Below are 25,067 nucleotides of genomic sequence, written 5' to 3' on the forward strand. Positions count from 1 at the left end.
GACGACATCCAAATTCTGAGTAGCATTTGGGATGGTAAAATAATTTAATTATAGTATGATCGGCGGCTCTACTATTTTGATCCGCACATTAGAACACGTTTTGAACTATCCTTGGCAATTATGTTACAGGCGCGAGCTTTATAGGTTTACATCGTCTAAGAATCTCAGTCACCGTACAAATTACCGTGTGCGATTTGTCAAAGCTAAACCTGTATTGTATTGTATTGTATTAATGGGCACAACACAGTGGAGCTTATCGCCTTTTTAGGCCTTGTGCTCCACGACACGAATTTCATAATGTTCAGAGGTCTTTGCTTTTCTGTAATCTTGGGAACGTCCTTCAATCTCTCTCGCTGTCATTCTTCATTCTCTCTCGCTCCCATGCGTCCCCATCGTGGTCATTGCTGCCGACTTGTAGCACGGCTCACTTTCATTCTAGGCTTTTCAATGCACTACCGTAGTAGTGAGGTCGGCGATGAGGAGCCCAGAGAAAGCTAAACCTGTAAGAGGCATCCGTCTATAGTTGATCAGATAACTCACGATATAACAAACCAACCTCGACTCTGAAGCTTGCCGTTGCATGGGCACCCTTCCACGTTCCGGCATACGAAACCTTTTAGATCAGCATCCCTGACGATATCATATCCAACTTTACCGCCGAACGTGGACTCTCTCCAATACTCCGGCGATCCCAATGCATTGGAATATAATCTGAAAACGAACATCGCAAGCTGCTCGAGTTGAAACGTTGCAAGATTCACAAATTCGCACATTTTAAGCGCGGGGTTCCCAAGTACTGCATTAATTGTTTGGCCGAACTTCTGTCTGTAACACAGTTTTCTCGGCGAATATTCCCACGTAAAACTCCACGGCGTCGACGTCAATATAAAAATCGCGCAGCATCTTTGCCAGTCTTCTTTCTCCTGAGAGATAGAGAGAGAAAAGGAGCGCTAGAGAGAGAGTAAAGAGTAAAAACACAGCAGACCAATCCTCTAGACCAGTGCTTTTCAGCCTATGTGACGGTTCGGACTTGTGCGAATGAAAATTTCAGTGCGACTGACTAGCGGGGTTCGAATGGAAATCCGGATGAGTGCGAATGAAAACCGTCCATATTTCTCACTTTTTCTGACGTTGAATAATTCAAATAAACTTAATAGGATATTAAGAACAGTGAGTCCGGAACTTTTGTCGTTTGGACGCATTTTAACAACTTCTTGGTAGCTGTGCTTTTCCACTTCACAAGTGAGGAACGCTCCCGATCAGACTTGGACAACTTGAAAATTTTCAACTTTTCCGAATCAGATTAGAATTAGAATTAGAGTTTCACAGTTTTTTTTCAATTAGATTATAATTAGAATTAGAGCTACAGTGTTTCTTCGAATTAGATTATAACTAGAACAACTGAATTTGCAAAAACTAGGAAATTGAATGAAATTGTGAATGGGAAATGAATACAGCAAAAACCAGTTCATATCAAATCACAGTGCGTTCCCATAACCACGAGAATGGTTTACTTCTGTGCACCAAGCTTGATTCGTTTTTGTACTATATACCAGGGGTCGCCACAATCGCGGCCAGCGATCTGATTTGTGATTTTGTAAGCACGCGTAATAAAGCATTTTGAAATGCTAAAATTGATTTCAATCACAAATTATTATTGTTGTTGTTCAAAATAAGCTATTCGCTTGTGCCCAACAACTCTATTCCAAAGTAGCTGAAATGGTTTCGGCGATGGCAACAGCAGTCCATCGATAAGCATATTGCCTTATATTGCCTTGAAGGACAATAGCCCAGACACTGCCCAGACCGAGAAATTATAAGGACGTCCCCACAAGATCAATCTTTATGATTATGTATGTATGTATTTATTGTTGGAAGAAGAAAAAGAGTGGCGCCTATCACCGCCAGGTCTTGTGCGCCACGACATTACTAAATTTTAATTTAGCAGCAATTTAAATATATCGATCACAACTCAGCACATATTCTACCACGTATTTTAAAATGCTTGGATCCGTTAGTAAGTTCACGAGGCGAAATGGAATATTCATACAAACACAAGCACGGCGCAGGAACGTTCTATGAAATTCATGCGAGGGGCAGTCTATTATAAAGTGCTCAACCGTCTCAGGCTCATTGCAGGAGCTACAATGTGGCGATGGTGCGATTCCAATCTTAAACAAGTGTGCGTTCAGTCCGCAATGACCTGAGCGCAATCGAAATAATATTCGGTCGCAAATGCGATTTTCAAGACTTGGTGTACTATGATGAAGGGATTCACGAAAAAGTTTGAAATGAGAGCCTTTATCTTCTTCGAGGTAATGTTGGTTCCAAATTTGCTTGCAATACTTCAGTATGACTTGCTTAGCTTCATGCCTTGTCAAAACTGTATTTGTAGGATTCCGCCCTTCAGATGACGTTGCTGCGGACTTTGCCAATGGGTCTGCCGTCTCGTTGCCGTTAATATCGACGTGTGCTGGTATCCAAACGAAGATAATATGTATTTTCTGGAATTTAAGCTCAAGTAGATTAGTTGAAATTTCATTTGATACCTTACTCATCCTTCGGAAACGCGCTTTTTGTAGATGCTGCAATGCACTGCAACTGTCCGACAGTAGTAAATATTTCTTGACATACGGACCGTTTTCTAAAATCCACTTCAGTGCCTCGGAGATAGCAGTTAGTTCAGCTGTGAAGCTTGACGAATACAAGGAACATCGTTTGGTTATCGACACGTGGTTTGGGATATACACTGCACATCCCGTTCCGAAGTCGTTTTTTGAGCCATCCGTATAAATATGGTCGTATCCAATGTATTTTTCTGTTATATATGACAAGGAATTCTGACGTAACTGTTCAAATGAAGTATTGGACCACTTGGAATGCAGTAGATGAAAATCTACGCAGGGAACAGGAATTTTCCATGGTTGCACAGTTGTGTGTCGATACGTATCTATTGTGAATTGTTGGAGCAAGTCGATTTTTGAGATGAGGTTGAAAGTTCGAAATTTTGGATTTGTCAAACTGTATATTTCGTGCCAGGTATCATCTAATAATTCCGATGCTGGATTGTTGTCGGCGGAATGGGCCAGAAGAAAACAGCGATAATTAAGGCAGAGGTGTAAATGCCGGGTGTGAAGCGGCATCTCGTTACATTCGGCTTCTAAAGCGCAAATCGGAGTGCTTCGCATTGCACCGCAGCAGAGCCTCAGAGCTTGATTATGTATTATATTCAGTCTATTCAAATGTTTTTTCGCGGCAAAAAAGTATGCTGGCATCGCGTAATCGATTGTACTCCTAATCATCGCTCGATACAACTGTAACAGAGAAGATCGACTTGCCCCCCAATAAGTGCCGGTTAGGAGTCGTATCATATTCAATCGCTTTGTGCATTTCGAGGCAATATTTTCGATGTGATATTTGTATGTTAGTCTTCTATCAAATGTGACTCCCAAATACTTCGCTTCATCTTCAAATCTCAACGGAACTCCACCAAAATCTAGCGTATGATGACCAACTTTAATTTTTCTGGTGAATATCACTGCAATTGACTTGTCAGTAGAGATCTTGAAACCCCAATCTGAGCACCATTTGTGTATCACGTCTAATGATTTTTGAACTTCCGCCACTGCGTCAGTTAACGACAACTCACTGTCCCATACTGCACAGTCGTCAGCAAAGAGACCATTTCCCACCTGCAATAAGGGTGCCAAATCATTTATCATTACTGCAAAGAGGATGCGGCTTATAGAGCTTCCTTGCGGAAGACCATTTTCAAGTTGAAATGGGGTGGATAGCGAAGAACCAATGCGAACCGAGAACGATCTGTCACGTAGAAAATCTGATATCCATTTCAGCAACCTCCCATGTATGCCGAGGGCAGACAGTTTATAGAGCAAACCATTTCGCCATACCATATCGTAGGCTTTCTCGATGTCGAGAAAAACTGCAACTACTGATCTCTGATTGTTCAGTGCCTTATATATGGTGTCGTGTAGGCGAAGTATATGGTCTAGGGTACTGCGATCGTGACGAAAACCCGACTGGGAGTAATGAAGAAGATCGTTCGCCTCAAGAAACCACTGAAGTCTATTTACTATCATCACTTCCATAACCTTACAAAGATGGCTGGACAATGAGATGGGTCGATATGATCCCGCTTCAGAAGGATCCTTTCGTGGTTTTAGGGTAGGAACTACTACAGCATGTTTCCAGGATTTAGTAATTTTCCATCTCTCCATGAAATGTTATATAGCTTAAGAAGCTCGGTCTGGGCGGACGTCGAAAGATTTTGCAGCATTTGATAATTTATCGAATCCCGTCCAGGAGAAGAGATTTTCCGACTCTGTAGTGCCTCCCTAAGTTCCGACATCTGAAACGGCGCATTCATTGGATCTTCCAGATTCACATTGAAAGGTAGACACGATGTAATATGTTGGTCACGTTGACTCTTGGAAAGGAGGAAATTCGAAGCGTAGTTATCGGATCTGCTTATGGTAGCGAAGTGCTCGCCTATTATTTCTGCTTTTGACGTGTCTTCGATGTGATCAACTTCATTTACTCGGATGTGAGGAATTTGCTGATGCGCTGTTGTACCAGCGATGCTACGAATAACCCGCCATACGTGATTTAAACGTGATTTATTATTCAGCGAGGAACAGAAAGACTCCCAGCAAAAGCGTTTGGCTTCGAGTATAGTTCTTCTGCATGCGGACCTGGCCTTTTTGAAGTTTATAACGTCTGTTATATCAAAGGTGCGCTTCATTCTTAAATATGCTGCTCTTTTCCTACGAATCATTTTCTCACATTCGGGACTCCACCAAGGGACAGATTTCTTGTCCATATTCCTTGTCTTTGGTATTGATCGATTCGCTGCTGCCGTTATGCATTTTGTTAGAATAGTATTTGCAGACTCAATATCTCGTTGATCGGACAAATCGATCATTTCATCTGCAATTCGGGAGAACTTCTTCCAATTGGCTTTCTTGAGAGACCACGATGGTGGTCGATAAAAGGAAGTTATCGCCGAGTTTGTCATATACTTCGTGAATACTACGAAATGATCACTTCCTAGCAGCGACGAAGATATTTCAGTTTGGCATCTCGCGGCTATATCTTGAGTAGCGAGTGTTAAATCTAGCAATGACCAACGATTAACAGCATTGCTCGCGAGATTGATATGTGTTGGAGTTGAAGACTTTAACATGACTAAGTTTGCGTGATCGAGGACATTAAAAAGTTTAGTCCCTCGTTGGTTCGTTTGGTGACTCCACGACCAATGATGCGCATTGAAGTCGCCAAAGACGATGGATTTTGGTGGTAACGTCTCGAAAATGTTCGCATCACTGTCGCGTAAGCGGCAGTCGGGTGGGATGTACACATTGTACAATGATAGGCCGTGAAGCTTCACACAAAGTACCTCGATGTCGGTTGTAGCAACTGCTTCGATGCTGGAGTTATGCGAAGATTTAATGAAGATCGCCAATCCACCAGAATGAAGGGATTTGTCCTTTCTGTGACAGTGATATCCTGGAAATTTCGGAGAGTATTTTTCGATAAGGTGTGTTTCCTGGAGAATTATCGCATCTGGAGCACGTTCCAGAGTCGTGAGAAAGTGTTTTAGTTCGTGATGTTTCCTATATAATGCTCTACAATTCCACTGTAAAAAGTTTAGTCCTATATTATCCATCGTTTATGGGATTTGTCATAGGATTGGTGTCATTGATATCATGGAAGGGCTCGAAAATGTTTCTCATCGTGACAACTTCTGCCTGTCGACCGAGATATTTCAAAGAAACTTTGGATACTATATTGTATACGTCGCACTCCTTGTCCGAGTTGCAGGCCGCCAATGTAAGCTTCACTATTTCAGCCAGTAAAGCGATAAGATGGATCGGATCAATATACGCTAACGAAGATTGATTATTTGGTTGCAAATCAGGATGATTGTTTGGATCGTTGCTTTTATTGTCTTTGTTCATGTGATTACAGGTTGTTTGTCGCGGAATCTTCCTGATGGTGGCTCGGTGACTTGGGTTGTTGATTGTTGATCGTTGCTGATTGTTGACACGCGTTGCGCTATCCTGCGCCACTTCGCTGTAAAGACGCGTATCTTGTGTTTCGGGTGTTTCGGAATTTAGTATTGATTTAGCTTCGGAGTGCAGTAGGGGTCTCAGCTTTCCCGTGGCCACTTACTGGCCACAGATTTTTTTGTGGCCGGCCACGAATATCTCGTGGCCGGCCATGACAATGCGTTGTCTCGTGGCCGGCCACAGTGAATTTCATGGCCGGCCATAAGAATTCATCGTGGCCGGCCACGAGTTCATGGCCAGTTCGTGATCAAAATGGATCAAAATCCGCCCTTTTCATCCAATTTGACAATAGTCAAGTAGATCTTCTTCATTTGCAATACGAACTTGCTGGTGGCAAGGTTTGTATAGACGACTTCCACTATATTATCGCACGTACCCAAGTTACATTACCACTTTATTGAGTAGTTTAGGGATGGGTTCAGAATTTGCACGGCTTTACACGTGTTACCTTCTCTGTTCGCTGTAGAAATGAATTTAATTCCCACTGACTATTGAAAAACTACTCTGGGACGGTGCGTTGTAAACTAACACCGAAACATACGTTCCTTGAACTTTCTAGAATCTAGATAAATATTTGATAGAGTAATGTATGAGCGTACTGCGTACATCTTATTGCACGGTCAGACAAACGTATTTACATTAAAACTGGTGTTCACACAGCTTCCACGCCAGGCGATCAACGCAATGGGATTGCGTGAAAAGACAAAACCGTGGTGCAGAGTCGATAGCCTTGCAGTTTCTTCGCATCTCCATCGCCCAAGCCCATTAGGCCATTAGTGATGCAAACGTAGATAATCTGACTCCCTGGCCCTCTTTCGTTTTCTACATAAAGAAACCGTCATATTTTACTACAAAAAGTTTGTTTATTCCGTTACCAATTTCACAAAATTTGAAGCAATTGAAGCAATCATTCACAATTCATATACAAGTAGTTGCATGAATGCAATGTGCCAAGTACATGCTTTTCACAGAAAACACCCAGGGGGACGAGAGATCAGATGCACTTTACACGGCGATAAGTATTTGCACTGCATTCAAATGTCGAATTATAATGAACGATTGGGACTTGTCTGTGTTGTCAAGATTGTTCGCTGAATTGCACATTGTTCCCTGCATCAACCACAAAGATATCATGCCTATTGGTCAATTCGCAGGCTTGACATGGGCATTTTTTCATCGATCGATGGCGCTGCATTTGATGTCGCATCGATCGATGATGCTGCCTTAGATGACGCAAAGTATCTGAAGTTATCTATTATTATAACAGTAATTTAATTATATAGCAGGCTCATCCTATGCCCACCACATCGGTTAGCAGTTTGATCTAACAACGACATGCGATACAAAACGATCCTTGCACCCAAGTAATCAAGTATCATCTGGCATACACGGCATCGTTAGTGACTGCGACACGCATCTCATTCGTACATTCTTTGCTTCAACCTGGAAGAACGGCACCTAGGTGGAATAAAATATACATTATACATACAAATTATATAGGATCGGAAACGTGACCAAAATCAAATTTCTGGGAACAAAGCCCCACATTTTACCAATATTGCCGGTAGGTTAGGCTACATCGTTGTCTTTATTCTACATCTACAGCACATCTGCAGTGTGTCAAGTTCACGTGCTGCTACAGCATATAGAAATATTCTTAGATTCATCGACACAATTCTCATCGTGCAAATGAGTGCAAGCTCCATTGATGTTGAGGATCTCGAACGTCGTATGTATTGCATAGCAGTACGATAATCAAATATGTATTGTATATAACCGTACTTCGCGGACTCATCATAGACCTGATACAGAAAGGAAGGATTGTATCAGCCTGGCATTATCCAATTCACAGCTATTCAGCTATACGAAGGATAACAAACTATGGAATTGTTTGCAACTACATTCCCTATAGCGTTGGAAAGACATATCAGATTGGGGGAAGCACCGGCCACAGCGAGCTGCGAGCTGCTCTGTGGCCGGCCACAGAATGTTATGTGGATTTCACAGCTTTTCTGGAACTTGAAACAGTATTTTCCACATATTCTTGGTTCTTTGATTCCCTAATTGTTTCGTTCGGATACTTTCATTACGGTATTTAGTATTGAAAACAAGAAAACAGGTAAAATGACCGCATATTGACCGATCCAGTATCTCGATGGAACAGATTATGCATTCAAGGAGGTATATAGTCCAGTCTACTTGAGCGTACATCGAAAATCGGCAGTGAATTAAGACAAATTCCCAGTACAGTAGGCTATTGTATTTTTCATAAATTCATTAGGGCAATCCACGAAAGATTTTAAACTGCCCCTACAAACATCCTTAAACTGCATAATCAAATATATATGTATTACTTATTCGCATCGCAGACTCATCATAAACGATAAACATGGTTGAAAAATGAAGGACATTATCATCATCATATTGTTTAATCGTAGGTTTGCATATTTACAAAATAAAACTAACTATACAATCGATTGCAACTACACAATGCACATTGTACATCTTACGGCTGAAAATCAATATCAGAACGGGGGAAGCACCGGCCACAGCGAGCTCTGATCTGTTCTGTGGCCGGCCACGGAATGTCATGTGAATCTCACAGCTTTTGGGGAACTTATAGATATTTTCTGACATATATCTGGTATACATTGTTTTTTCCAATTCTATGCAGTTGCATACGATTAGCTGTGACGAGTGTCAGCCGAATATTTAGGTATATTTCTATAATAAAAAGATACAAATCAGCACTTACCAGTTACCAGTTTTGATAATGTCTTCATCGCTTCTAGCTTTCTTTACCATTATTTCCTGTTTCATTTAGCGGATATCCCCCTTTTTAATGCATTCTTTACATCATTTTGTGTATTTTTAATTGATATATAGAGACTATTCCAGATCGGTTCATCTTCTTCCTATCGTTTCATTGTATCGCTATTCTTCTGGTATTTCGGGTGAAAATGCATATAAACTGAGCTAAACTCTCGCTTTCACCTAGTTCTATTTACTGCACTCCCATAATAGAACATAATTGATCATGCATTTGACCGCGATTGGGCCACATACAGTACTTATCATCGATACTAACTTGATATATTGCAGCCGGCCATGAAATTTGGCTATGGCCGGCCATGAAATTTAGTCATGGCCGGCCATGAGAATGAGTTTGACATGGCCGGCCATGGAAATTTCATGGCCGGCCATACTGAAATTTCATGGCCGGCCATGAAAATCACCAAGGCCGGCCACAGAATAGCACTTTTCATGGCCGGCCACGGAAAATCTGTGGCCGGCCACGAAATTATCCGTGGCCAGTAAGTGGCCACGGGAATGCTGAAAGTCCGTCTCTCGCAGTGAGTCACCTTGGAACGTTCTTTTATGATTTGTAATTTTGCCTGTTCTTTGTATACTGGGCACCCGGCATAAGCAGCACTGTGCGGTTGTTTACAATTAATGCAACATAAATCTTTGGTACACTTCTCCACCTCGTGATCACGACCCCCACATTTTGAACAGCAATATTTCCCACGACAATTCTCTTTTGTGTGGCCATATCTATTGCATCCAAAACATCTGACCGGTGGCGGGTTATAAGGTTTTGTACGGAACCGTAGGTATGAAAAATGCACGTAGTCAGGAATTGTCTCAGACGCGAAACATAACAAAATCGATAGGCTGCTCTCATATTTTCCATCTACTTTGCGCTTTAACCGTTTAACGAAATTGACGCCAATTTCAAAGAACTCTTTCAATATCTCTTCTTCTGTTATATCCAGCGGAACACCGGATATCACTGCTCGTGCTCCATAAGGTTTGGCACCAAATAATGAGGATTTGACTTCGATCAAGTTGGAGTCCTTTCCTATTTGGTCTATAGTGAGAAGTTTATCAACCTGTTCTTTGGTCTTACAAGTTACAACTAGATCTCCAGAAGGCAATCTACGTATTTTTTCAAAATTGCCAATGTTCATCTTAAGTGCCTCACATACCTTTGTAGGATGTTGGTGTCCCATGCGTGTTCCATCAGACCCCGATAGTAGCACGTCAAGTTGCTGATTTGCTGCTTTTTGGCTATTAGATTCCCGTTCCTTCCCAACTGCATTATCCATCAGTGCAAATTTCTTGGCAGGTATTTTGCTTCTTACTTCGCACCACTCCCCATCCCCGCATTCTTCCTCAGAAGAAGTGAAGGTACTTGAAGACTTCCTCTTTGCGGAGGAACTTGTCTCCATATCCATCTGGCTACACGCCGAAGCGTCAATTGCTAGTCGGACACTTGTCTTGATTACCCAATCTGCTAAGCTTAAATGAACTGAAACGACGATGCGTCCGCACGCTACGACGTCTTGAGAGCGAATGATCTTTATGATTAGATAGTCTATCAGCTAGTAACATGTCTGACTAGCCCCAATATCGATTCATTATCATTAGTCGCTGGAAAGCGTTGTAGGGTATCGTATGTAGCTCAGTTAAAAATAAAATGACGCTTACGACCATGATATTTCATGTTGTATTTGTACTACTCTAATAAAATATTAGTTTTTTTGTGGTAACCATGAGCTTCGCCCATGTTAGTCAGCACGTTGTTGTACTAACATAAAGTTTTAAAAACAAGAATCTTGCTCGCAGACTAGCAGCTACTACTCTAGCAGGGTAAAATTCGTCACAATCGACTATGACTGTAAGGTGTAAGTATAAGGCGAAGGTTGATTGGCAGTTGGCACTGGATTTTCCTGCGCGAGAGGGACATTCCTTGTTAACTGGCTGCAAAATGCCTTTGACAGAGAGGTATTTTCAGGAAAACATTAAATTATATTAATAATTAAAATTAGAGCATCAACATATTTCACAAACTAGATTAGAATTAGAATTAGAGCATAAGAACATTTCGCAAATTAGATTAGAATTAGATTACTGTCATTTTGCTTAAGAGTTAAGACCCACATTTCTGAACTAGTATCTGGAAGGGAAAAGCAGAAGTCAAACTGATTTGCAATAAATATTCATTTTATTGTTATCGTTTTGCTTGAAAATTATATTTTAATGGCTTTGTTCTTTTAAAACTATATTGATGTACTGTACAAGTCATAGGTCATTTCGTGCACCAGTATTCTACAGTAAAGAAGCCTATTAGATGCCTAGTTAGATGTGGTAGATTTTTGTTTTTTATGACTCGGCGAACATTTTGGGTTCCACGAACCGCGGAAGATTAGCGTAAGTGATCCAAGCGTTAGTAAAAGGTGAGAACTACAGTTCTGGAGGATACATTAGCTACAACATAACCTACTAAGGACTGATACATTATGTGGAATCGTTGATGGTATATGCCTATTATATATATCAAGGCACACATTTCGATATTTTTTAATGTTACACATTACAAATATATATTATTGTCAATTACTTTCGCAATCTTTTCAAGGGAGTGATATTAATGACGAAGAGGACGTCACCACGATGTCCAAAATCCAACATTTACCAAGACTACGTCCATGAATGTCATGCGTGGAGTCACTATATAGCAGGGTAGCTGATAGTTGTCACTTACTTCTCGCTCCGCCACTGACCGAACGTCGAGCATTCAGCGCAAAGAGAAATCGAGAGGCTCGATTTGGTCAACATCACTCACCCTTTAGCTCTTCGAACATTTTGTGTTTAGGCAGCCCAAAATACTCTCGGTATCGATTCAATGAAGGAAGCTTGGCGTCACGATTCCTTTTAATAGTTTGCACTGCCACAGGATGAAGTAACTTGGCCATGTTCCTGCCACCTGATCCCTGGATATGTAATTCACAATGGAAAATAAACGGAGACATTACTGTTTGCGTATATAGTCGTACCCTGCCGGCTATCTGCTTGGATGAACTGGCAGTAAATGTTGCAGTTCCGTGATCTACCAACGGTGCGGCGTTTAAATGAATATCCTTCAGCGTGTATTTTTGCCTGGATGTGCACATCATTTACGTGAGGGCTGGCCAACCTTTTCAGCCAACGAGCCACCTTCGATTGACGAATTATTGCGCGGGCCACTAGCCGCGCCATGCGCGAAAATTTTTTGAAGTTCATAGGTCAATAATATTGTCACTTGACTATATTGCGGGTCTGTTGCATATCGCTGGGCTAAGTTTGCGAGGACTGGACTATTCGGCGCATGGGCATATCGATATCGAAAGATGCGACCAACATGCGTCAATCATTTCGTGCCTAGGTTTCATAGTCGACGGTCTTACTTACTGCGAGCGCAAACGCAATGTCGCATATGTTGAACGACACTTTGTCTCGTAATCGCGAATATAGTTAGACTCAATCTGATGCATTGAGAGAGAGAGAGAGTCTTTATTTTCATCGAACCAAAATACATAACAAACGGCAGTGATGGTGGTACAGAAAATATGCGTGCACAGTATTCGGTATTAGATAGGAATGATCAATAAGACCTTGAAGGTCATCTAGTCTGATCACACCGGCATCAAACAGGTACACTTGACTCAGAACAGTCTGGCTGTAAAAAATGTTTAGTTAGAAAAGGAAAATAGAAAAAAAATTAAACAATGGTAGCAATTAGCAAATGATCAATGAAGCAATGTCTGGGCGAGGTAGGGCAACAGTGTTAGTGTAACGACAAGAGGTGATCAAGTAGGGCTTTTTTGAATCTATTATAAGGCAATTCACGGATATGTGATGGTAATGCATTCCAGATGATGGGTGTTCTTCCATTTTCACAAAAGGGCAACAATATTAAAAACAAGAAATCGAGTGACAACATGTTGCGCAAAGCTTGTAGAAAAATTTTACCTTTGATAAATCTATCGCAAATTATTCTGCTTTATTGTAGTGTACGAAGATATACCGATATGTGAATGGCTGATGGATCTGTCAATGCGTCGGAACTGATATTTTAGTCATCACTTCTCCAGTGTTGCGGACAGACTAATCAAATTTTTAATTGGCCTTGCAAATTCACAATCCATGCAATCCATTTTTGATGATATTAGAAATTTCGGAAATTACTTCGCGGGCCACTCAAAACCTTCTCGCGGGCCACGGGTTGGCCGGCCCTGATTTACGTGGTTCAATATTCTGTTATACTGGAATTCTACATATGCTTGCGAATATGAAGTTAGCTAATTTCATTTAATCTCACTATATAACAGCAACATAAACCTAAGGAGATGTCATTCTATGAAATCTCACCTGCGATGGTGAAGAAATCTGGCATCATACTGTGCCAACGATACAGCGTGTTAAACTCTATGGTAACTCGAAGGTTTTCACATTGAGAAGTGGTATCATGCAATAGTTCTGGAAGGTATCGCAACTTCAGATAGCTCGCAGAAAATTGCTGAATGTAAGAACTTGCTGATATGGTCAAAGCTTCGCCTGAAATTGAATCGGCAGTCGGCACTATGCAAAAGATGGAAGGCAGTGACAGGCTTGTATGATTACCCTGGGTAATTAACTTAGCAGTTTGAAAAAGTCTTTCGTCGTCCCAGTGCGGATGCACTTGCGCCATAATATCGCATACTCTGTTATGCTCCCTGAGCCACAGAGTGCTCCAATATAGAAGACTCGGAAGCAAGGCATAGAAGGGGTGACCTAGTGCGAATCGGAGGTGTTCGGGAGTTGAGGCGGGGTATTCTTTACTTTTGCAATGTTTCACCATAAATGTGAGGGGAAGCGAGTGGCGCAGTTGGTTAAACACTGTAGTCACGACATCTATGGTTGATGGTTCGAGTCTCGGCTCTGCCATGTTTCTATGTGTCGGAGGTTTATCTGGGCTCCGCATCGCCGATCCCGCTGTAATACAGCGCATTGAAAAGCCCAGACGAAGAGAGAGCCGAACTCGTGAAAGGAGGCAGCAAATGAGCCGAAAAAAGACTAAGTTCATGAAGACATGCCATTATGCGATTATGAAATTTACTGTGTGGGCGCAAATAACCATGAGTTGCAAGCGCCAATTATATGCGTTAATAAAAACAACAACCATAAATGTGAGACATGTCAATCTGTATGAAGTTTGAAGGGACATAATCAAAAATAATATAGATTTTATGAGGCCGAGTGGATATTTCTCTAGTTTAGACATCTTTGTGTCAGTTGTGGCTGGTGCGTAATTCTATAATTATACTTACCGTATGTTGTCCCCAAGTTAAGAGCGGAAATTCTCTGATAGATTTAAATACTTGATGAGTGACATGCTGGCCATAATATGGTAGAAGCAGAGAGCTTCGATAAGGGCATGGTTTGAATTTTGTCCTAGTGAATACTCGCTTCACCAGTTCTTCTGGATCAGGAAGCTTGGTGTGCCCTGTATATATAAACACAGTATAAGATCCTAGGACGTTGGTTATTAACCTTTACTATAAGACACGGAATGCTAATCTAATCTTTGCGGAGACCGAAATTTTAGCTGCCTCACGAATACAAAACTATCACATCACACATTTAATACATTGCTAAGGAATATTCGCGCGCAAATTGAACTATATGCATCAACATCGTTGTGAGCCATTAAAACAAGTTTGTGACAGAAAACTACAAATTTACTAAATAACTGTCGGAGATTGAATCGGCATTTCAGAATGACGGGGGTTTAGATTCTGGAACCAAACCCATGCGTACGGCACTGCACACTTCGTGATACCATATGTACTCAATCAAAGGTGCTGTGGACACCAGAGGTGGTCAGTAACGAAGTACTTCTACTGTTTGGAAGTACTCAAGTAGTTTTTCTTTACTTCTGGTACTTACTCGAGTGGATCTGATTTTCTCTACTTCTACTTCTACTTCGTAATATTTTGTGATCTAATTACTTACCTTTCGCCATTTTCAGTTTGTTAAGTAGAAGTAGTTTAATCCCCCAATACGAAAGATAGCCTGAGGCATTTCGGGAGTACCAACATTTATTATTCATAAAAGTCAAGTAAAGCCCAGAAATTTTGTTGCGCTTTGCGCACAGTAGTTATGGAGTGACAAATATGGTTTCATGATAGTATCAGTGAATCGAATTTAGGTACCGGATTGCTTGGTACCGCTCACATCGCATTGTCGCCCATATCAAATATTTCATCACAGTAAATATGGCCCACCGTAACGTTTGAAACTACCGTTTCGCAATCTATTCATTACATATCCTATCGTAATCTAGCAGCAGCCCAACGTGTCTTGCTAATCCGGAATATCCGGCTTTTTTTTAACGTTACACCTGTTTTAGCAGATCATCTTTGAAGTTTTGTGGACAAAAGAAATGAAATATATTTTCCGCTTTTTGGAAGTGGTATTTGTATTTCACTTTCAATTCCGAGTATCATACTTTGAGTCTAATTACTTTCAGTTCTTTTGTCTGCAGAGCATACGTGTTGAAGCATAAAATAAAGAGTAGTAATGCCTTTATTTTCCGAAAATAAAGCTACATCACATATAAATTTTGTGAGACTTTGTTTAGTAAAATGACTTTTTATTGGTACAAGTTAAGACGCCCCAGGAATGATAGTCGTGACGCGTGTCAAGAAAACTAATGACTGTGGCAGTTGCTCATAATTTTTGAGTTAACGAGAATTCGAGATCAAGCTAGCTATTGTCGTATTTTCTTTTACCTCAAGTCATTTATCAAACTAAGTTCACTAGAGTGATATGCCGGTATCACGGATAATATTTATTGCTTTTTTGAGTGCACCCAATATCCTTGGGACGTCTGGCAATAGATATAAACAGTCGTCTTTTACTGCGACATAACAGTTCTTGAGAAATTTAAACCCATAAAATTCTACGAAAGCTTTAGTACAAGTCATGCTGCCCGTGTTTAACATAATTGTGACACCAATATTGGTAATCCAGAATTTAAAGTTAGTTTTTGTGAATATTATCTCATAAAATTAGCGTCGCATACATTCCAGAGCATGAATTGGTAATTGTAACCGGGGTGTTATGCCTCCGTACGTACGTGTATAAATTGTATTGTATGTATGTATGTAGTTTGCAAGCGCGTCTGACTCTGTTCCCCACCAGAAATTTCCGGCAATTGGGGAATTCCGCACTGGTTGGGAACCACTGCGACTACACGGTACGCATAATAGGTGACAACGAAATATTATGATTACATGTTGTTGCTAAATATGACAAAATTAAAAATGGTTGGCCCGCCAGTTGGTAATATTTTACAATTTTTGATATTTTGGCACGCTGCAAACGAAAGGTTTCCGGCCCCTGCACTACGCTATCTCGCCACCATTACATGTATTTTTGAGTCTAATAGTTTGGTCAGCACTGCAGGCCTTGCACAGGCTGCGTCGTCCCAGTATTTTAGGCTATATATAGTTGGGTATACAATCAGACAACATACCAGCTATTCCCATAGGTGTCGGGCAATTTCCAGGCACTGGTTGCATTGTTAGTGCATAATAACTCTTGTTTGCATAACCGTCCCAAGTAGTATATGAAGCAGCGGTGCTGAAAGCCTCTGGGGACTTTGGTCGCATGGGTATTGCTGTCGATTACGATTGTAGTGAAAACAGGTATATTTGCGGTGTCCATATTATATTTTCATTTGTATCGGTATAGCTTGCCTCTTAATAAGACGCGCAAAAACATTCTGCTCAAGAAGTCAATGCTATTGACAATACTCCAGAAATATTCCCAGCGCTTGAACTGTGTCTTGACGAAAGGCCGTGATGGCATGAAATTAGACTTGATCCAAACTCTCCACGTTGCTGAAATTGACACGCAAGTTTGGGTTGGGGTTAGGTGATGAGTTTGATGTTCAGGCATATATAGTCTACATACCGATTTCGCAGTTGTCGCCATAATATCCCGTGCCATAGCAGTCACAGCTATATTCCGCGACTTATCCCATCCTGTTACATATGCCGAAGTTCATGCAGGGGTAGGAGCAACATGGATTGTCTGAAAATGACCAAGTATCTTTATGGATTGGTAATAATATTCTAGGCACAGAGGCGTAGACAAGGGGTGAACCATGCAATCAATAGAGTTATATCGTTTTATCCCATGGGGTCCAGGGAACCCACGTTATGACCTGCTAGTTTTTTGTTTTTGTTGGCCTGTGTATTTAACAATCTCTGATGCAGCAAATAATGTTCCTGGTATTAATAAATTTGAAACGAAAAGTTTTTGCAGCAGCTCTTAAAGAAGATTTGCAAATGTTATGTTCTTGATCTTGTTTGAAAAATAACTCATACGACGAGGTAGCAATATGAAATCAGTATATTATACAGCAGAATAACTTCAAGGCAGCGACACGATCCAGAGTACAGGTAAACGAAAAGACAAGTAGACAACAGAACACAGGGTATAAATACAAAGCACGACACACGAGGAAATAATGATTGGCGGTAATTACTAATCCAAGACAAATAAGAAACAAACGATACCAACGTAAAATGCACGAACATAACAGCAAGCTTTTATGTGTAGTCAGATCTTTCGTTGCCGCACAATGCGAGCGCTTCAAGTGTTGTCTATTTCAACATCGAGTCACAATTGAGCCTTCAGAGAAGAGGCGGACAACCCGTGACCCGCGAGGTAATTCTCAAAATTAGTTACATATTAAAATATAAATTACCCGGATTATTTATTATGAACTTACATATCGAACCAAACATGTGATTAGCCTGACCGCGAAATTTAGGATGCATGTTGATGACGAAAACACCAGATTCGCTGACGCACTGGCGAAGCCATGCAGCCACATTTTCGTAAACCTTAGTATGTGACCATAAAGTAGAATATTTCGTGGCATATTTATTTGGCTTGTAATTTATCTTAGCACTTCGCCCGTTTTAATGTCACATGATTTCTTGCTTTTAGTATATTAGTACCCGCGGGATAGCATCTAAAACAAATATCAATTCAAAACAAACATGTTTAAAACAAGGCCCTTGTTCGAAACATGCTTTTTTTATATTTTTTCATAGCCTTTACGTCACAAATATTGAATTGTACCGTCACAGTGTATTGGCATTGACAATTGGAAATATTGTGTAAATATGGCTCTTTTGACGAAAAGGGCTTCCGACCACTGTCATAAACAGATCAAAAATATCTTTAACCAGGACTACATCGATCGTTATGCAGCATTTTTGCGGTCGGCGCTCATCATCATGAAAACATCCATTCCGAACCAATGATCTATATCTACATGTTGAAACTGTTGAACCGACGACGATTTCGAGGGTTCGAGTGCACTCAACTATTATGAGTGCAAATCGTCCTTTGGTTCAGAATACATATGGTTTCCGGGCGTAATTATGGCATAATTAGGCAACATTTGAAAAAGATACATTTTTAAAGGCATTTGTTTGAAACAATGTTTATAACCTGTCTGTTAGACCCGTTTGTTTTGAATGCAACCCTAGGTCCCCCTGATGAAAATTAAAACTGTTTTACAGAAATGAGAGTAAATTCGCAATTATAAGAGAACGTGTCGCGTCCAACTTTGCGACTTCGCGTCTGCACTCGCAGAAAGATCGTCGGCGATGAAACCTTTGCACAAAATGATAGACGCGTGTTGGCCTAAATCTTCGATGTTGATATGTCCAAGCGCCGATTAATCCTGTCCTCTCGAAATTAGCCCAGCTGTATACGAAGGTGACCCACAATATATGCAAGCAACAAAGTTATTGAGCGAATTCATTCATTACCTTCTCGCGGCAGCTACTCTATAATTTATGGTTTGTTTGTTTTGGGGTATTCATGCTGGTGTTTGTCGACTACTATGATCATTTACACCAGGCCGATATTCTTCTTATTTTCCGTAACTGCCGACTTATAGCACGGCCCACCTCTAGGCTTTTTGTAAGACACCACTGACGCGGATGAGGTGGCGAGGAGGCAGTGTTGGGAAGACTCGAGTCATGACTTGACTCGAGTCAGACTCGAGTCACCTTTTTTGTATGACTTGACTTGACTCGAGTCACTTTGCAAAAATGACTTGACTTGACTTGACTCGGCGCCTCAGAAATGCGGATTGACTCGTGACTCGGAGCAAAATTCACGAGTCAATTTCAAGTCATTGAGTAAACAGTGTTTCCAATAAATCACCCCAGATATTATGTATGTTTAGGTTGTTAGCGATACGCCGGTGTCACTTGTGAGGGCAATCAGTCTTCATTTATAATAGCATCGTATCTCTGTTTCTTAGGCAGCTCAGTGCGTACACTGCGCAGTGCTCACCTTTACCAACACTCCTGTACGATTTATATCGAACGAATATAGTTTATGCCTTTCATGGATGTGTAGGTGGTTAGTGCCTATTGTACCTCATCAATTTTTTCAACTTCTCGAGGCTTGGTATTCGATCCTTTATATTGGCTGATAAAATCAGACTGTAGCATGTAGCTATACAGCTACTCGCGTACTTTATTAGCAGTTGTACGTGTGCGTGAGCGATACAACGCCTTTTTGCATGCATATTTAACTTATAATCGTCATTTGATTCAAGATAAATGGCCAATTATTCTATCCTTCACACAGTTAGCAAAATGTGATGACTTTGCATCATCACACATATTTAGAAAATTCAATTTAACTTGAATCGTGACTTGACTCGTGACTTGACTTGACTTGACTCGACTTGACTCGACTTGACTCGAGTCACCTCTAAAAAACGAGTGACTTGACTCGAGTAACCTTTGAAAATCGATTGACTTGACTTGATTTGAGTCAAAATGTGCAATGACTCGAGATGACTCGTGACTCGAAGGTATTGACTTGATCCCAACACTGCGAGGAGGAGCCTAGGTAAACCTCCAACACTTACATATCGAACTTCGGAAGTCGACCTCGGTCGGACTCGAACCCGCACCCATTGGTGTTGCAGCCGCGGATTATACCACTGCGCTATCTCGCCACTATAATTTATGATAATTCATGAAATAATTTTGAGCCCCCACCAAGCTCGCCGCGTGCTAAACCCCCCAACTGGGAGGGGGCGGCGAGCTCGAGGGGGACCAAAATTATTTCGAAAATTGAAAATTGTGAAAAAGTGTCTTCTTTTCAGATTCCCAAACTATGGTAACCCTACCGTGAGGAGGACTTGTCCTCCTTTCAGGTTTTTGAAAATGTCTTCCATTTTGACAATTCGTCCTCCTTTACAGCTATTAGAGCTAAGATGATGGATATAGATTCGTGTGAAAATGGGCATAAATTACTCTAAACGGGAAATTCGTGGTTCGAACGCAAGTGACGACCTTTTCTTCGATACATATATAATATGCATGTTAAATTGTCCATATAGGCGCTTAAATGAATCGCGCCGAATGTTCCTGTCCTGGCACTCTGAAGCCCACAGGGCCCTGATTGTGTAGTGTGTACGTCATGATTGCAACCCAATAACATGCAATACTTACAATTTTGTTGTACGTCACAGTTTCCGTTTTGCGAGGTAAACGTCACGTATGAGAGCCACAGTAAAAGACCTGCAATACCATAACATTAGCCCACTGTTCCAATTAAGATGTGTTATCGCAATACCTGACTTGGCATTGTACAGCATAATGTGCAACCTCGAGAATTTTAGGCTCGCTGTTCAACAAGATATCTATAGTATCTACTTATATGCAAAATGCACAGATAGGCTATATACGGCGGCATATGAGGCCTCGGGAGCTCAAGTCTTGCATTCTATCTTTCGTTAACATGGCAAAACCCATCAAAATGTAGCAATACTGATATATTTATACTTATTTTTTAATTAGGTTGCGAGTATTCATTCTTATCAGATGCCTGACTTCTTTACGTGATTTCAATCTTTGAGAGTTGCAGCACTAGATTTTTGCCACACCTGAAATTGTCTGCTGACAAAGGAAATATATGTCATAGGCCTATAGACTGTAAATGATTTATTTTCAGCCACGACTCATGTCATCAACGTCCGAGTCAGGAGTCACGAACGAACGATCAATATAGGAAGACTCGTTCGGCAAGCGTTTATTCGATAGAACCCTTACTAACAACATTATTTATACATATTATGCATGTATGATTTTCGACTAATTTAGGGTTACCATACTCCCTCATTTAGGAGGATTTGTGCTCCTTTCCAGCAAATCGAAATGTCTTCCGAGGATCCCCAAATGTGCTCCTTTTTGGCAATCCGCGATTTTCCACGATTTAGCGACATCTAGCGATTTTTCACACAATTTTACCGATTTTCTGAACTTGGTCGATCTATTCTGGGTGTGGCAACTATACATCAGGGGTATCGCAGGCATCATATCTGGAGTGTGTCTCGGGGGGGGGGGGTTCAAATAGCCTATATAGTTAAACTTGAACACACTCATATTCCAGACTTGATAGCTATAGTGATAGGAGTTTGGAATATCAAATATGTATCGCAGTGTCCACTATCTAGTTATCCACGACCACATATGCCTTATGTGGTAAATGGTAACCTGTAAAAGTATAGTTGCGGGGAAATAGTCTCAAAAATGTGCTTAGGTCATTTCGGTTGACCCTGCCAGATGGCAAACGCTGTGTATTGCGAGAGTCAATTGATGTGTTTCGTGTAAATTTAAAAATCATTATGAATTACAATCTCTATAGTAAAAGTGATGCCTCAGACCTGAAGTGAGAGAGAGAGAGTCTTTATTTTCATCGAACCAAAATACATAACAAATGGCAGTGATGGTGGTACAGAAAATATGCGTGCACAGTATTCGGTATTAGATATAGGAATGATCGATAAGACCGTGAAGGTCATCTAGTCTGATCACACCAGCATCAAACAGGTACACTTGACTCTGAACAGTCTGGCTGTAAAGAAATGTTTAGTTAAAGGAAAATAGAAAAAAATTAAACAATGGTGGCAAATGATCAATGAAGCAATGTCTGGGCGAGGTAGGGCAACAGTGTTAGTGTAACGACAAGAGGTGATCAAGTAGGGCTTTTTTGAATCTATTATAAGGCAATTCACGGATATGTGGTGGTAATGCATTCCAGATGATAGGTCCCGAGTAGTCGATAGATCTCTTAGTTAGGTTGCTATTGGGTGGGGGTAAGTAGGCTAGATGTTTCCTTTAGACGAGGATCTCGTGTAATGGGAATGGACATGTTTAGCAGGTAGTCGGCGCACTATTTTTATTTGGACATGCTCCGGAGCTGATATCTGCGCACCAATACCCCAAGGCATGGTCCGAACCTGAGATATGAGCACTGAATGGATCTAAGCATGCTTCAGACGTAATATATGCGTCCTGGACATGTTACTAACGACTCGTGACCTTTATTTGACCTCTATGCCTGCGGTTTCTGGTGATATCTGCGATTCTGAGTATATATCAGAGGTGATCAGTTACGAAGTACTTCTACTTTTTCGAAGTACTCAAGTAGTTTTCCTCTACTTCTGGTACTTACTCAAGTAGATCAAATTTTCGCCACTTCTACTTCGTGATATTTTGTGATCTACTTACTTACTTTTCGGTATTTTCAGTTTGTCAAGTAGAAGTAGTGTAACTCTCCAATTAGAAAGAGAAACTGGGGAATTTTCGGGCTATTTTCATAGAGCAGTGGTTCTCAACCGCCGGTCCGCGACGACGTTCCTGCCGGTCCGCCAGGTATTTTAAAATTTCATACCCTAATTTCGAGATGCAAAATGCTGAAGTATTGTCAATTGACGAGATAAATAAAACGTCAACATATTCAGAACTTCGTAAGGTAACAATAGGCCTGGAGACATGTTCGATTTAACTTGAAGTTCAAGCCGACTCCTTTGACGACATGCGAGCGAGCTACGAGCGACTATACGAGCTGGCTCACTAAACCGCGCAGTTTGTACGATCATTCGTTTTCGATTCATTCATGTTGTGGATAACCCCAGAGAGCGAAATAGTGTAATGGTTATGCTTCCGCTTCTGCGTCCGGCTTCTCGATCGGTAGGTCGTGGGTTCGATCCCCGGCCGTGACACACGAAAGACTCGAAAACTGGTATCCGCGGCTATCCTGCTAGGCGCTCAGCAATCACGGATAGCATAGAGTAGAAGAAAAAAGCCGGTGTGCAGACTAGATGGCCTTGCTATAAAGGCGGTATCGCGTCTCCGTCGTCAAAGCATCTCGATAGTGCAGGCGAAAGAGAATACCATATCTCTCTCTCTCGTATCGCTGTTGCCAGGTGTTTTCATGCGTCGTATTGCATTAGCATACGTCTCAGGGAAAATGAGCAAGGTAGCATTACGAGGTGCTTGGTCCAGTCCTTCTAGTAACATGTCAATTCAAGTCATTGCACATTCTTACTTCAGTCAAGTCCAATCACCAGATTTTGGAGGTGACTCGAGTCAAGTCAAGTCACAAAATCATATCGAATTTTCGAAGTTCGAAGCATGATTCCAGCCATTGCATTTTGCGAGATGATTGAAGCATAGCTATATGATTGAAGTACAGATTGATTTACTAGTAATTATGAATACCGAGGTAATTATACATTTAACGGGACATTGTATGGCTCACATATACGTAGAACTACTAGGCCACGTCGATAACTGTCCGCAAGACAGAATATGAAATCTCAGAAGTTGAGATAAATTGATATGATCCAATCCACAATCCACTTATTTATCAATACGATACAAATGAAACCTGTACCAAGTGTGGACGAGTACCATATTCAGTCCGATTTAAATTATGCAAGAGGTTCGTTAAGATTTGTGCTGAGCAGAGGGACACTGCTACAGATAGAATACTACTATAGTCTACGACTCTACGACTACGTGAGCTCTAATCACTACGTTTGCGGTTAATTTATTTGTGACTTGCCGACGGAGGCTGAGAGCGGGTTCGAGTCCGACCAAAGTCGACTTCCGAATTCCGATAGCTAAGTTTTGGAGGTTTACCTAGGCTCCTAATCGCCACCTCATCCGCGTCAGCGGTGTCTTACAAAAGCCTAGAGGCGAGCCGTGCTATAAGTCGGCAGTTACGGAAAATACGAAGAATATCGGCCTGGTGTAAATGACCATAGTAGTCGACAAACACCATGAATACCCCAAAACAAACAAACGGAGGCTGAGTAGATCCAGGTTGCGCAATCGTTAAATGACTGGTTGCTCACATATCAGATAAGCGTGTCGACAGCATGTACTGTCCGTACAGGTACTGCGAGTTAGTTGTCACCAATGATAGATATATCATTATATATCATTGGTTGTCACCGATGATTATTTGATGACTTGAAATTGACTTGAAAATTTTGCATCGAGTCACGAGTAAAGCCACATATTTGAGAAGTTGAGTCAAGTCAAATCATTTTTCCAAGGTGACTAGAGTCCAGTGTTGGGATCAAGTCACTACCTTCGAGTCACGAGTCATTTCGAGTCATTGCACATTTTGACTCAAGTCAAGTCAAGTCAATCGATTTTTGAAGGTGACTCGAGTCAAGTCAAGTCACTCGATATTCGGAGGTGACTCGAGTCAAGTCGAGTCAAGTCAAGTCAAGTCACGACTCACGAGCCAAAGTCACAATTCAAGTCAAATTGCGTTTTCGAAGTATGAGGCTTGATTGAGTAGTCATTGATTTTGAACCGATGAGCGAATATAGAGTTAAATACACACGATAGACACCCAAGAAGGCGCTGTATCGCTCACATATACGTAGAACTGGTAAACCAAGTAAATAATTTTTATTTTATTTTTATTGCATATCCTCAGTTTATAGTTACCAGCCAAAATAGAGAAACGAATTGATAAGATGCAATACATTACCCATATACAAATTGATACAATTCGAGCCTGCACCAACGGTTTTTGACTATATAAACTATATTCGAATTCAATTTCCATAAGACAAGAGGTTTGGTTAAGGTAAGAAATGAGAAGAGAAATAGACCTTTTGCTATTGAATTACTTTACGATACTAGTTTTTACGACAATGTATGCTGTAAAGCTTCGATTACTTCGTTTGCGGTCAATATATTTGCGAGAGAACAATGGAGGCTCAGTGAAAAGCACGGTCATTGAACGATTGGTCGCTCT

General features: G+C 41.1%; 3 protein-coding genes across 3 annotated transcripts in view; all 3 read right to left on the bottom strand.

The window, feature by feature from the left end:
* Window positions 1–20,691, bottom strand: part of LOC145452351 (prostaglandin G/H synthase 2-like) — a 140,033-nt gene extending 119,342 nt beyond the window's left edge. Inside the window, exons 1-3 of the mRNA XM_080330556.1 lie at window positions 20,580–20,691; window positions 20,456–20,524; window positions 16,872–16,991 (exon numbers count right to left, since the gene is read on the bottom strand). The gene's annotated coding sequence lies outside the window, so the exon portion shown is untranslated. The remainder of the gene's footprint in view (window positions 1–16,871; window positions 16,992–20,455; window positions 20,525–20,579) is intronic.
* On the bottom strand, window positions 215–10,856 carry LOC145452356 (uncharacterized). The gene is made up of 4 exons (XM_080330560.1): window positions 10,079–10,856; window positions 772–923; window positions 557–711; window positions 215–500 (listed from the first exon to the last, which is right to left on the bottom strand). Exons 1-4 carry the CDS (start codon window positions 10,325–10,327, stop codon window positions 445–447), a joined length of 612 nt encoding a protein of 203 aa, XP_080186686.1. The 5' UTR covers window positions 10,328–10,856; the 3' UTR covers window positions 215–444.
* On the bottom strand, window positions 11,711–13,602 carry LOC145452728 (prostaglandin G/H synthase 2-like). The gene is made up of 4 exons (XM_080330885.1): window positions 13,536–13,602; window positions 13,284–13,469; window positions 11,930–11,982; window positions 11,711–11,866 (listed from the first exon to the last, which is right to left on the bottom strand). Exons 1-4 carry the CDS (start codon window positions 13,600–13,602, stop codon window positions 11,711–11,713), a joined length of 462 nt encoding a protein of 153 aa, XP_080187011.1.
* Window positions 20,692–25,067: the final 4,376 nt, after the last annotated feature.

The sequence above is a fragment of the Botryllus schlosseri genome, chromosome 12 (genome assembly GCF_051294905.1).
Source record: "Botryllus schlosseri isolate E-star chromosome 12, Bs_hap1, whole genome shotgun sequence".
NCBI classification, from domain to species: domain Eukaryota; kingdom Metazoa; phylum Chordata; class Ascidiacea; order Stolidobranchia; family Styelidae; genus Botryllus; species Botryllus schlosseri.